Consider the following 12,902-nt stretch of genomic DNA (forward strand, 5'->3'; position numbering starts at 1 on the left):
CAATTAACAGTTACCATCACTTAATATTAAAATGATTGAGGGGCACCTGGGTGGCTCAGTCGTTAAATGTCTGCCTTCGGCTCAGGTCATGATCCCAGGGTCCCGGGATTGAGCCCCACATTGGGCTCCCTGCTCAGCGGGAAGCCTGCTTCTCCCTCTCCCACTCCCCCTGCTTGTGTTCCTTCTCTGGCTGTGTCTCTCTCTGTCAAATAAATAAATAAAATCTTAAAAATAAATAAATAAATAAATAAAATGATTGCTACAAATGGAGTACAGGAGACATGAAAATAATTACTGAATCCAGGGGTCAATGGACACCTGAAGCAAAGGAAGAATTTCCAAAGTTCAGTACATTATAAATTACTCATTGAAGATCACATTAAGAGCCCTAAACTAGAACCTAGCAAAAATTCAACACTTTTTTTTTAATTTAAAATATTTATTTATTTGAGAGAGAGTGGGTGCACAAGCAAAAGGTGGAGGGGCAGAGGCAGAAAGAATCTCAAGCAGACTCTCCACTGAGCATGGAGCCGGACATGGGCCTCAATTCAAGGACCCTGAGATCATGACCTGAGCCAAAACCAAGAACTGGACGCTTGACCAACTAAGCCACCCAGGCACCCCCAAAATTTTAGACTTTTTTTAATTTAAAATATTTATTTATTTATTTGAGAGAGAGAGCTGGGGGAGAGGCAGAGGGAGAGGGAGAAAGAGTCGCAAGCCCACTCCACGTTGAGTGCAGAGTCCAACTCAGGGCTCAATCCTACGATCCTGAGCCAAAATCAAGAGTTGGACGCTCAACCAACTGAGCCACCAGGCACCCTCCCAAATTCTACACATTTTGATAAAAAATTCTTTAATCCCTTAGTCCCATATAAAGAGTGATAAATGAGTCTAGAACGTTTATGTATGTGAAGATACCATAATGGTAGGCAGAGAGTAATACTGCAACCGAGCCATGTTAGACACCTTAAACATTCAAACCAAAAAGTAATGTCATAGATGATCATGATCACGGTAATAACTCATAGAGTTGAACTTCTTTGACTACTTACTATGTGCTGGGCACCGTTCTGTTTCACATGTATTTATCTAATCCTCAAAACAACCCCACAATGATCCCCAATTCACAGATGTTAGAAAGGCAGTTTAGGACAGGCGTTAAAAGCCAGGGTGTCAGAGCCGGACTGCCTTGGTTTGATTCCTGGCCCCGGCACTTACCAGCTCATCTGTAAAGTGGCGGTAAATACAGGGTTTGTTGTGGAGTTAAGAAAACTAGGAGCTTAGGCGAGTGCCTACTGCATCCAAAGGGCTGCCCAAGTGAACTCTCAACACTATCACAGAAAAGGGCTCTGAGGCCAGGAGAGAATAAGTCACCCAGGTTAAGTGGCAGAGCCAGGAAGAGAGCCAAGGCCATCTGGTCCTGGAGGCTGTACTCTGGACCTCATGCACGCTGCCTAACAATTACTGAAACTCTTACATGCAGGCATTTTCTGCATTGCTTCATTTCAACCTCCAGACAACTTTATAAGATCTCTAATTTATAGAGATGAAAACCCTGCATGCCAGTCACTTGCAGGGACTTTGCAGGCAGGGGCACTATGGTGACGAAGACACTGATGCTAGCCTGCAGGAACTCACAGGTTTAGACGCTAAAGAGCTTGTGTAAAGACACAGGCTATAGAGAAGAAGGGCTAGGAGGCAAACTCAAGTCTACAGGCTCTCTCCACACCACCCACACCTCACTGCATTAAAACAGGGAGTTTCTTAGGCAGAAAAGATATTTTTAGGGAGAAAAGGAAGAAAGGAGCTAACATATGAGGTGAGAATTAGGTTTTTCGGGCAGGTGGGAAACATATATAGGAGACCCAGTTCCTCCATCTTAACCCTTTACATACCCAAAGTTTTCAACAGCCCCAGGGCATTTTCCCCATATGGATGGGGAAGGAATGAGAAACTAATTTCTACTTGCTTACAATATGCTCGGAGTGAAGACTGCAATAATGTGAAATACCACAGAGCATGGCAAGTTCCTACTCTGCTCTCTAGGTAAGCATCTGCAGGTCAGATGCTGCTAAAAGCATGTCCATGCTGTGAGTTAGATACTGGGTGTTGACATCCATTATATGTACATACACCAAACATCCAATTAATACGTTTTGGTGTCAATGTGTACACCATGTGCACACACAAGCATTTATTTCTAATTCTGATGGTAACATTCTCCAAGTTTTCTCTGAGCTCCCCCACATGACTTGAACTGTTGAGGATGCTATGCAGAGCATTTGGGAATATGACCTGCAGAATCGAAAATTGACAAAACTGGTGCTTGTACCATGGCAGCAGTTCAGGCTTCCTTTGAAGTGTCAGATGAGGTGACAGCTACCTGCCTTCCTCCACGGCCTAGGCCTGTCACCCACAATTATGCCTCCAGTGAACTTCACTCTTGCCTTTCAAACCTACACCGAATCTGTTCCTGATCCAATTATCAATTCACTGGTTTTGTTTGGTTTCATGATTTTGACCCTTGGTACCTCCTGTAGATATACACTCGTGGCACAGCTGAAAAAAACCACAAAATCTTGAAAAGCCAGGTCTGTGTATCCTCTTGAGACACAGAAATACAATTCCATTAAAACAAACCTTCGCCCACAGAGTAAGTTCAACACAAATGAAGAATAACAATTTAGGTTTAGAAATATCCATCTCACTAATCATTTAACAAGTTAAGAAACCTTTGAGAAAGTCTGGAATACACTAAGTGGGGGAATCCCTGCCCACGTTCACTTGAAAGCCTGAAATGCAGTTTCAATCTGAACGTGGTGATTGCAGCATTTTTAATATTAGTCCCAACAATTCCTTCTATCAACTTATTGAAATAGTGCAGCCTGTGCCATCTTTTTTTTTAAATTTTTTATTCTTATGTTAATTACCATATATTACATAATTTGTTTTGGTGTAGTGTTCCATGATTCATTGTTTGTTCATAACACCCAGTGCTCCATGCAGAATGTGCCCTCTTTAATACCCATCACCACAGCCTGTGCCATCTTGACTGAAAAAGCTAATGTCATTATTCTGAGCAGAACCAACAGATTTAGGACTTCTTGGAAAGGCAGTGCAACGGGTCAGCCAAGCCAAGAATCTTTAAATGCTCGGATTTACACCGAGTTAGCATTCGATAGTGTTAGGGTGTCTGAAGTGGTAAGGCCACAATACTATTTGGAGGTCAGATGCTGCTAAAAGCATGTCCATGCTGTGAGTTAGATACTGGGCGTTGGCAGAGAATCTGGCAGGTGAGGCATCCCACTCATCTGTGTGGCCCAGCCCCGGCTGTCCAGCTGCCAGGCAGCTCATTCTTCTCTGCCGTCTCCAGGGGATGGTCTGCTCTCACGTGGTCTCTCCTGGTTCTTCACTTACTTTCATTGTTTTCTCTGGGAAGTGGAGGATGTCTGCCCATCTGTCCCTCCCTCATGAATCAAATTAGAAATATAATTAACAATTTAGGTCCTTCTTGTGAAATGCCTCTTTATTAAAAATAAGTACTTTATTCCCAGTAATACCACTCTTTACAGAACACAGAAGTTCACACCTGTATCATCTGCAGACACCTGCCTTATGTCACCACTCTCAGTGCAGAAGACAGACGTAATAAGAGATGGTCACAGAACTGATCATACCTGAGAATCTGGAACACCTCCAGCTTCTGTCACAATGTCATGTTTGTCACTGTTTTCTTCATCTTGTTCAATTGCTTTAAACAAAGAAAAGAAAAAATGTTTAAAAAAAGGTAGCATCATAAGAAAACAGTTTTAGATCATTTCCTTTCAGATGGTAATTTGGCAGGAAAAAACAATGTGAGGTGGATTCACAAAATGTAAATATCAGCATTATTTTTTATTATTCGGTTGAAAGTTTAAGTAACCGCACTGGGCATTTTTCATGTACATTATCTTGTTTATTAAATCAATGGCAGTGGAAAAGTTTGCTCTAATTTCTTCTCTTAACCTATACCCATCCTGACATCAGCTTGTCAGTATTGTGCTTCATCCAAGAGGGAATTGGGATGTAGTCGAAAGCTTCTATCAAGTTTATCTGAGAACATATTTTTTAAACAATGTGAGGTTTTTTTTGGCTGGTAGTTTATGGTCACATAATAAAGAAAGCATAATACTGTCTATTTAGACCGCTCCAGTGTATTGTTACCACAGAATTCCAAACTGTGGAATCTTGAATCAACCTCCTCTCCCATGTTTTCCCCAGCATCTCCCTATTCAAGTCCTGGTCACCTTTCCTGGGCTGGTGCAATCATTCCCTAAGACAAAGCTCGTAATTCCTCTCCCTCATACAATACAGCTGGGGCACAACCGCTTAAATAATCAGTCTCAAAAAATAAAACAAGTGCCATGCTTTGGTCAATGTATCGCTTATCTTATCAAGTATGAATTCCCTGTTCATCATTGAAGGTCTTCCTTGAATTCTCTAGCTTCCTCCTAATCTCCAGCTTCACATTGACATTCAATACAACCCTGATCCAGGCAGAGGGATTTCATTATTTTACTCTTTGTACAGTTTGCTCTTTCACTTTCAAAATATTTACCGAGTGCCGACTATGTGCCTGGCATGGGAGCTACTCCTGGAAAAAGGCGGGTGAGCCCTGACTTCATGAAGTACACATTCTAGCTGGGAAGACAGCCAATGATCAGCAACTCCTACTACGACATCTAACAATAACAATCATAATAATTATAAATATAATATTTAAAAAATAAGATGGTCATGACAAATGGGGATATGACAGAAAACAAACTGGGGGAGGCCACTTTAGGGAGGGGGGCAGCAATGGTGATTCCCTGAAGAACTGTTATTGGTGTGGGACCTCAAAGTTGAGATGGAGCCATCCATGTCAGGTGAGGGTGACAGGAGCTAGAGAGAGCACAGACCACTCTGTGAATTCAGATTTTAGCCAAAAAACAGGGGAAAGCACTAAGGAATATTAAATTGGGAATCACATGACTGATGCATATTTTCAAGAGTTCTTTTTGGCAAAGAGACTCAAGAGAAGCAAGCGAGGAAACTGGGAGACCAGTTTGGTAACTGTTGCTGACAACCTGACTAGAGATGAGGATGACTCAGACCATGGAGGTGGCGATGAGCTGAAGACGCATGGAGGATCTTAGCTGAATTTTTACACAAAATGGACACCACCTGTCAATGAACTGAATATGGCTGGGGCGTTGGGGGAGATGAGGATAAGAAACAATCAAGGATGACTCCTAAGTAGAGTAAGTTATTCCTTGCATCTGCTGTGCCATTTTTTTCTTTTGCCCTAAACAAAAGCAGGGCAAAAACATCACCAGTCTTGTTGACAGTGAGGTCACGCACTGTACTTATGGGTTCAGTTCGCATTGTTTTGTGGACTTTCAAATACTGTGCTCTCTGCTCTGTATTTTTTTAAAGTATCATTTCACATACCTTTTGCTTTTGTACGCCTTTTATGCCTACTTTGTGGTGCTTACCACGGAGCACACCTAAAGTACTGTGCACGCAGTATGAGCTCTGTCAAAACTAACGGGATGAACAGTTCCTCCCCATTTGCCCCAAACGGCACAACGTGACCACCCGTACTTACCGAAACGACTGCTTTCATAACTCTTTATGAAAAAAGAGGGGAGGGAAATTCTTCTATTAAACGCCACGAATAACTAGGATAATTCCTATCACCGAGCACCTGCAGGCAAGGCAGGAACAGTGGAAGTGGATAGAAGCTTTTCTTCTATTTTCAGCAAAAAGTTCCATCCATGCCTGTTCAAAGGGGGTCCCCTGTTGCTACTGTTGCCCGATTATGAGAAAACTTAAGAAGAAAACTCCCATGTTTTCTCTGAAAAACTAGAGGCAAGAATGCCAAAAGAAAAATACAGAATAACACTGTAAATTCCACTTAAAAATGCATTGGCTAGGGGCTCCTGGGTGGTTTAGTCAGTTAAGCGTCCAACTCTTGATCTCAGCTCAGGTCTTACTCTCAGGGTTGTGAGTTCAAGTCCTGCACTGCACTCTATGCTAGGTATGGAACCTACTTTAAAAAGAAATGCATTGGCTATAGAAGTAAGGAACTCTATTTAACTAATTGAAATAAGACTTTCCTCAACCTGTAATGCGGAATCATTCTCCTGGAGGGCAACTAATGTGGGACAAGAGCACCCATATGAAGTGTGAACCATACCTTGGCACTTCATTTATGCTTTAATTTGAATTTTTGCTCTTTAAAGTTTCAGTTTAGATGAAAATGAAGAAAATTAAATTTTGGAATATTTTGCCAACTAAATTCATGTTTTTATTTTTTATTTTTAATTTTTTAAGAGAAGACATTGCACAGCATTTATTTGAGTTAATCCATTTCATTCAATAATCTGCCATACTGTTGTTGTCACGTTAAGATTATTGCATTACTATTTCTTTTTTGAGAGGACCATGCTTTTAAAAAATCTGGGTTGGATTTCCATGATGTCTAACTCTATAAAAATCTTTTTCCTTACCAAAAGGCAATCCCTTCATCACAAGAGAAACAGGAAAAACTGAGATTTAGTTGTAGAAAGTGATCTCTCCCAGAAAGAATTCATAGTCCATAACCTTTCAGGGTTGTACTTTTACCTGGGGCTTCTTTGGGGGGAGGAAGCTGTCTCTCATAGATATTTCCTTAAAACAGAGAACATGCCCTACTGCATCACAGAAGGGAAATAAGGTCTAGTCCCTAGAGAACAGACAGGTGGTCCTCCAGGAAAGGAAGCCTAATGGCTCCCAGGTGACATTCTGCCAAGGTCAGGGGACAGAGTCAGTGACACTCTGGCTCTGACCAGTCAGCAGTAAAAAGGTCTAACCAGGTGAGTGGGTGAGGTAGTAACTAGCTTCCAGTTAGAATCTCTAGCTCAGGAACATCTGTGTTTGAATAAGATGGAGGTGGAGGGGAGACATTACAGAGTCTGGAGAAAGTGACTAAAAATTGGCAAGTGTGAAAAAGATACAGGTTTCCTACCGGGGGACCCACAGAAAGGGGGCACCACCAGGGCAGTCCTGTGCTTTTCTTTGAGAAGATACTACACTGAGTGGGTTCTGCAGTTTTCAGATAATTGGAATGATACTGACCAAGTGGAAAGTTAAATCAGAGTTTCCATCCATGGTTCAGAAAACACTGACAGAACACCTGTGTGCCAGGCAAAGGACAGCTGTTGAGAAAAAATCTGGCTAAGATGTGATCCTGACCGGAAGGAGCCATCTAGCAGTGGCCATCAGACCCCTGCACACCACAGAATGCTGTATCCTCAGAGCCGCATGGAGGAAAGGATGGCTTCTGGCTGACATGATCAGGGAAGGCCATTCCAGATCCTCTCCTCTTGGTACTCAGTGTGTCCTCTGTGTCTCTAGGTTACTGCTCAGCCTGGCCCATTCCAGGCACTTGCTTATCTTATCTTCCTTGGTGTGTGAGAAATGGAAGTTTGAGAGGATAAGATCCTGCCTCACTGGTGCCTAGTGTATGTGGAATTGATGTGTCGTGGAAATGTCACTCTGTCTTGGTTCAGAAAGGTGGAAAAATTTTGGGGAAAGGAGAGCTAAGATGGGTGGTAAGGGTATGGTGTTTTAGTCAGAAGGTGGGAGCAAAGTTATACCAACAAGCAGTTTTAGGACACAGTTTAATCCACATGATAGAAAGAGCACCAACACTGCCAAGGGCCTCAAGAAGGTAGTTGGAAGCCCTCGGCCAAACAGGTAAGTCTGCAGAATTGGGAAGCTTAAATCCTTCCCTATTATCTAGTCAAGCTCAACCAGAGCATATGAAAGAATAATGAATAACTAGAGGGTCCTCAGTTTCTGAAAGTAGAAAGATCAAGTAAACTCCCCCAGCATCCACCATCACCCCCCCAAAACAGTGAAGTTGAATGTCAAAAGTGTAGAGAAAGTTTTTGAATATCTTCTTTAAGTGTGTGTGTGTTTTTTTTAGAGGCAACTTGAATTCTTTTTAATTCCATTTTAAGTGACACCGATTTTCAACTGGAGTTCATAAATTCTTCTTTTGCCAGACAAAATTACATATTAGATTTTTTCAGGTTTATTTTTCTAAACTAAGAAGAGAAAGCAACATGTCATACATGGTCAAGGTTAACATTCGTACAGTGGTTTTACAGTTTACAAAGCTTTCTGTGCACATACAATGTCATTTAGTTCTTAGGAGCCATTCTTTGGGGAAAGGGCGAAGCAGAGAGTCGACTTGCCCAAGACTGCCATCGATGATCAGGCTGTGGACCAGGATTCCTTATGACCAAGCAATGTGCTCACAGGACAACTCTGCTCTAATGAAGAAACATCTCACTTTTGAAAGGAAGCCTTCCAACCTAGGAAGAGGGGACCCTTTATTTATGTTCACTTTTTCACATACACAAGAGACAGCATCTGTTCTAGAATCCAACTGGATTTTATTTGACACAGAATACAATATGGCTGCAGGAATAGCAAACTGAGAAGACAAAGCAGAAAACGACACAGTTCTATCTAATTTATAATTAAGTAACAGGAGGGCAAGTCACTAAATGAATAACAGAACAGTTGGGCTCGACGGAAGAATTCTCTTTCTAGTGCCCATACTTTTGGAATTTCCACTCTCTGTTGTTCAACAGACACACCTGCCATGTTTTGAGCCAGCAAGAGATGCAGTGGAAGTGAAAAGCATGGTTACAGACTCCCCATACAACAGTGCACTCTTCAGAAGTAGCAGACGCCTGGTTAGCTTGACATTCTATGCAAAGATCCATAATGTGGTTCCTGCAGATGGCACAGTTATCAACCACAATATCCCAGGCCCAGAGAGCTACTGCATTCCACTTTTTCACTTCAAAGCGCTTCTTGCCCGCGCCGCTGTTGGTGCCGCTCGGGGTATCCACATCCATCGCTGCCGCCATTTTGGAAACACAAGGTCCCTTTAAGTGTGTTTTTGATGTTTTGGTCTACAAGCAATCAAGATGGAGGGAGATGCCATCCCAAAGGGGAAAGTTTGTAGGAAACAGAGTAGTTGAGCCTGACCATCCATGATGCCTTTAGACTTACACAAAACCATGTCTACAAGGACTCTCCCAAATGAATCAGCCAGGCAAGCCAGTGGCCACTGTGTAGGAGGGTGTGATATGGTCCACCAAGTCCTGAGTGAAGAGGCCCAAGGGCCCCAGGCTCTGATAAGGGATACTCTGAGGCCAGAAGACAACCTAGCTCAGTTAAGTCATAGTAACTGTGGAGGGGCGAGGACTCAAAGGCAGGACCTCTTGAGCAGAAACCATCCTATGTTTTTGTTTTTAAAACAACATTCTGGTGATGGGTATTAAAAAGGGCACATATTGAATGGGGCACTGGGTGTTATACGCAAACAATGAATCATGGAACACTACATCAAAAACCAATGATGTACTGTATGGTGATTAACATAACAATAAAACAAAATTAAAAAAACAACATTCTGGTGCTCTATGCATTAATTATTTCACATTATACTACAACAGAGGACATGCAGGACAATGAATAACAATTTCAGAATTGAGAGTGAACACTATTTTTTAAGATTTAGGCGTAATTCTTAGTACATATAAATAGAAACAAAGGAGGTAGGGATTAGCATAAGAGTATACTTAGGAGAAAGATTCAGTCTTATATTCCTGGCTTATCCCCAAACAACAATACTACATTTCTTGTCACATCTTTGAAGACCTCAAAATTAGTTGCCCAGCACTATAGTTCAATTCACAGAGCCAGAACTACAAACACAAGCAAGTTCATGAGGGATGTGGCAAAGGTAACTCGGCAATCCATCTCAGTCTGCACAATGAAGACTCAAAATTCTGGGAGACTCTTATCTGCAGCTCCCTGATGACAAGGACAAGAGTGTGGTCTCCTTCAATACATAAATAACATTATTTTCTTGGAAATACTGAAAAAGTATGATTCCAAGAATATATTTTAGCTGGGAGTTCACATATACTACTTGGGAACAAAAATATACTTATGCTGAGGATTTATGATCACCCTGGGATGCCTCATGTATGAAATACACAGTCAGTCACCTAAAAAGGAGTGTTCTAGTGACCTCTGAATATGAAGATGAATGTCAAGAAATACATAAAAAGACAATCTCTTTCTTCATGCCTCCTAGTGGTATGCCTCACATGATAGAAGGAGGAGGAAGCAGTTATTTAGATTTTTGAGCTGAATTTTCTTTTATCTGATCAGAGTAAGAGTAGGCTGGGGAAAATTTCTTACGCAAATATTGATTCTGGGACAGTTCCCTCCAGTGCAACACGTACACAGGAATGACAGCTTCTGGGACCAAGGGAGGCTCTGAGCCACCCTCTCTGCCAACACAAACCATCTCCTTATCTCTCAACACAGAGTCTAAAAGCAAGAAAAGGCCTTTGAAAATAACTTACCACCACAAAAGTCACAAGCACAAGATCTAAAGCGTATATTTTGAGTGGTGAATATGAGAGTCCGCATGAGAACTAAGTGTATCTGCGGATTACTTAGCACTAATTCACAGAAGAGTACTTAGTTTAAATGTATCTATTTGTAAGTTAGCCAAGAGCCATTCAAGATGAGCTACTGGAGACAGCCTCCAAGATTTTAGGGCTTGGGGAACCTGGGTGGCTCAGATGGTTAAATGTCTGCCTTCGGCTCGGGTCCTGATCCCAGGGTCCTGGAATCGAGCCCCGCATCGGGCTCCCTGCTCGGCGGGAGGCCTGCTTCTCCCCCTCTCAGTCCCCCTGCTTGTGTCCCCTCTCTCGCTGTGTCTCTCTCTGTCAAATAAATAAATGAAATCTTAAAAAAAAAAAAAAGATTTTAGGGCTTGCCTTAATATCACTTCTGTGTTATCTTCAGAACAGGTCTTCTCTCCTCATGACTTACTAGGAAGATTGCTAAGAAAATTTTCTTGATAACTCTATTAATATTATTAAACACAGAGAAGACTGATGTCCTTTCAAAACAATGCTTATTTAATCTCTGATCAATTTTGCCAAGGTAAGAAAGAGCCGTACTCACAGAATATTAAACAGAATGATCATAATGCACTAGGTGACTACTTGAAAGTGTTCTTTGCAAACCAACCAAACTAATTTTTTTCTTATTGACAAGCCAACCCCAAATTTCACTTGAAATTTAGCATTTCAAGTCTCCATCTGAGAAACCAGCAAATACAGTCAAGAAAAAGAATTCACTGAGTACTTGGCCAAGAATTAAAATTTGGGCAATAATAGAATCTTTCACCTTTGTAGCATTTTTACAGAGAGAATTTTCATAAAAGGTTTCATCTGATGTCCACACACCCTGAAGATGGGGACGGGTAAGATCCCCCCCATTTTAGAGAGGAGGTTCAGTAACCTGTGCTAGCCCTTCCTGTATGATGTGTGTATGTATCTGCGGTGGTTCGAGTCTGGCGCGGACGGAACGGTACGGTGCTGGTCACACCGCACACCGGTGAGTCCGTTCATGTGGGTCCTGACCAGTATTTCTTTTCTAATGAAACACAACATAGTACAATAGAAAGAACAGAAATGAAGTTTAAACATCAAAATGCATCCCCACTAGTAACATCGAGAATTTCTCACCCATGTGGATGAGACGCGTACCAGGTTGGGCTGTTTTGTGTGTTCAGTGGGTTGTGGACTTTACCACGCTCAGAAAACACTGAGGTGTTTCCAGGACACATGAGGCAGAGCCCTGTTCCTCGTTATCTAAATAACCAGCTATGTTTTTGTACCATTCCTGGAGAAAGGCCCTAATATTTATTTTAGGAGGCTCCTCTCCAAGGCTCCATCCCCATTCAGCAGGCAGTGCGTTCCCTCGGAGGTGGCGTGCAAACGAGCTGGCAGCGAGAAATGCTGATCGAGTCTATTTATTTTTGGTTACCGATATATAATCACAAATGCTTCAAAATGCTCAGATCTTTTCTAGTCTTTAAAAAGTAAGGGAGAAAAAGCAGTTACAGCCTTCACTTCATTGCTGTATTTTTTTTTTTAGTGTTAAAATTGGAAAAATATCGCTCAGCATTCACCATCAGGATAGGCCATATAGTACTATAATCTGGCCCATCCAGAGCGCCATCGGAACGTCGCTTTGAAAGCTGACCAATGCCTGCGACATCTCTGTCCCACTTGTTTTTCTCAGTCCCAGTCGGTTCAGCCTCTGAGCTGAACTTGAGATGGTTGTTTTAAAACTCTCTGTTCTGGGTCCTTATCATCCTCGAAGCCTCTAAAAATGCAGGTTTCCTGCAGGTTCTCTTTTCTCTCTCTGCCGCTTTCCTCGGTGATCTTATCTGTTCCTGCGGTTTCAATTTTCACAGTTATGCACGTTATTCCCAAATCTGTGTCTCCATCTCTGCTCTCTTCTCGGAGCCCGAGACTATGTCTCCAGTTTCACACTCAGCAGCTTCATCATGCACCTGCGACGGGCAAGCTGCTCTCACAGTGCAGTGGCACAGCCTCTGTCCCCGGGGATGGACAGAAAGGTCTGAAATCACAAGCATCATGTCTACTGGATTCCACAAGCCTCTTCCTCCTCCTGCAGAATTTTAGTTTAAGTCACCACCAGGTGTCTTCATGCTCCTCCTTCCCCTCTGCCCTCACATCAGTCTCTCACTACACCCCATCGCTTCCACCTCTGAAATGTCTCCATCCTCCTTCCTCTCTGCCAAGGTCATAGCTCAGGACTGCACCACGTCTCCCCTGGACCACCACCACAGCCTCCCAGCCAGCCTTTCCTCTGGTTCATGCTCTCCTCCACACAGGTGCCAGGTTCCACTCCCAAAAGGCGAGTCTGATCACACTAGCACCCCATCCCTTTAGACTCCCGCCTCTCCCCACCCAGACAAC

General features: G+C 42.5%; 1 protein-coding gene and 1 pseudogene across 1 annotated transcript in view; both read right to left on the reverse strand.

Moving 5' to 3' along the window:
- Positions 1-12,902, reverse strand: part of RAPGEF5 (Rap guanine nucleotide exchange factor 5) — a 236,092-nt gene that overhangs the window by 112,316 nt on the left and 110,874 nt on the right. Inside the window, exon 8 of the mRNA XM_088018447.1 lies at positions 3,681-3,754. Coding sequence (XP_087874573.1) covers positions 3,681-3,754 — 74 coding nt within the window. The remainder of the gene's footprint in view (positions 1-3,680; positions 3,755-12,902) is intronic.
- Positions 8,610-8,963, reverse strand: LOC114221232 (E3 ubiquitin-protein ligase RBX1 pseudogene; annotated as a pseudogene).

The sequence above is a fragment of the Eumetopias jubatus genome, unplaced genomic scaffold (genome assembly GCF_037043125.1).
Source record: "Eumetopias jubatus isolate StellerSeaLion01/CBP00866 unplaced genomic scaffold, mEumJub1_p1.0 scaffold_14, whole genome shotgun sequence".
In the NCBI taxonomy this organism is placed as follows: Eukaryota; Metazoa; Chordata; class Mammalia; order Carnivora; family Otariidae; genus Eumetopias; species Eumetopias jubatus.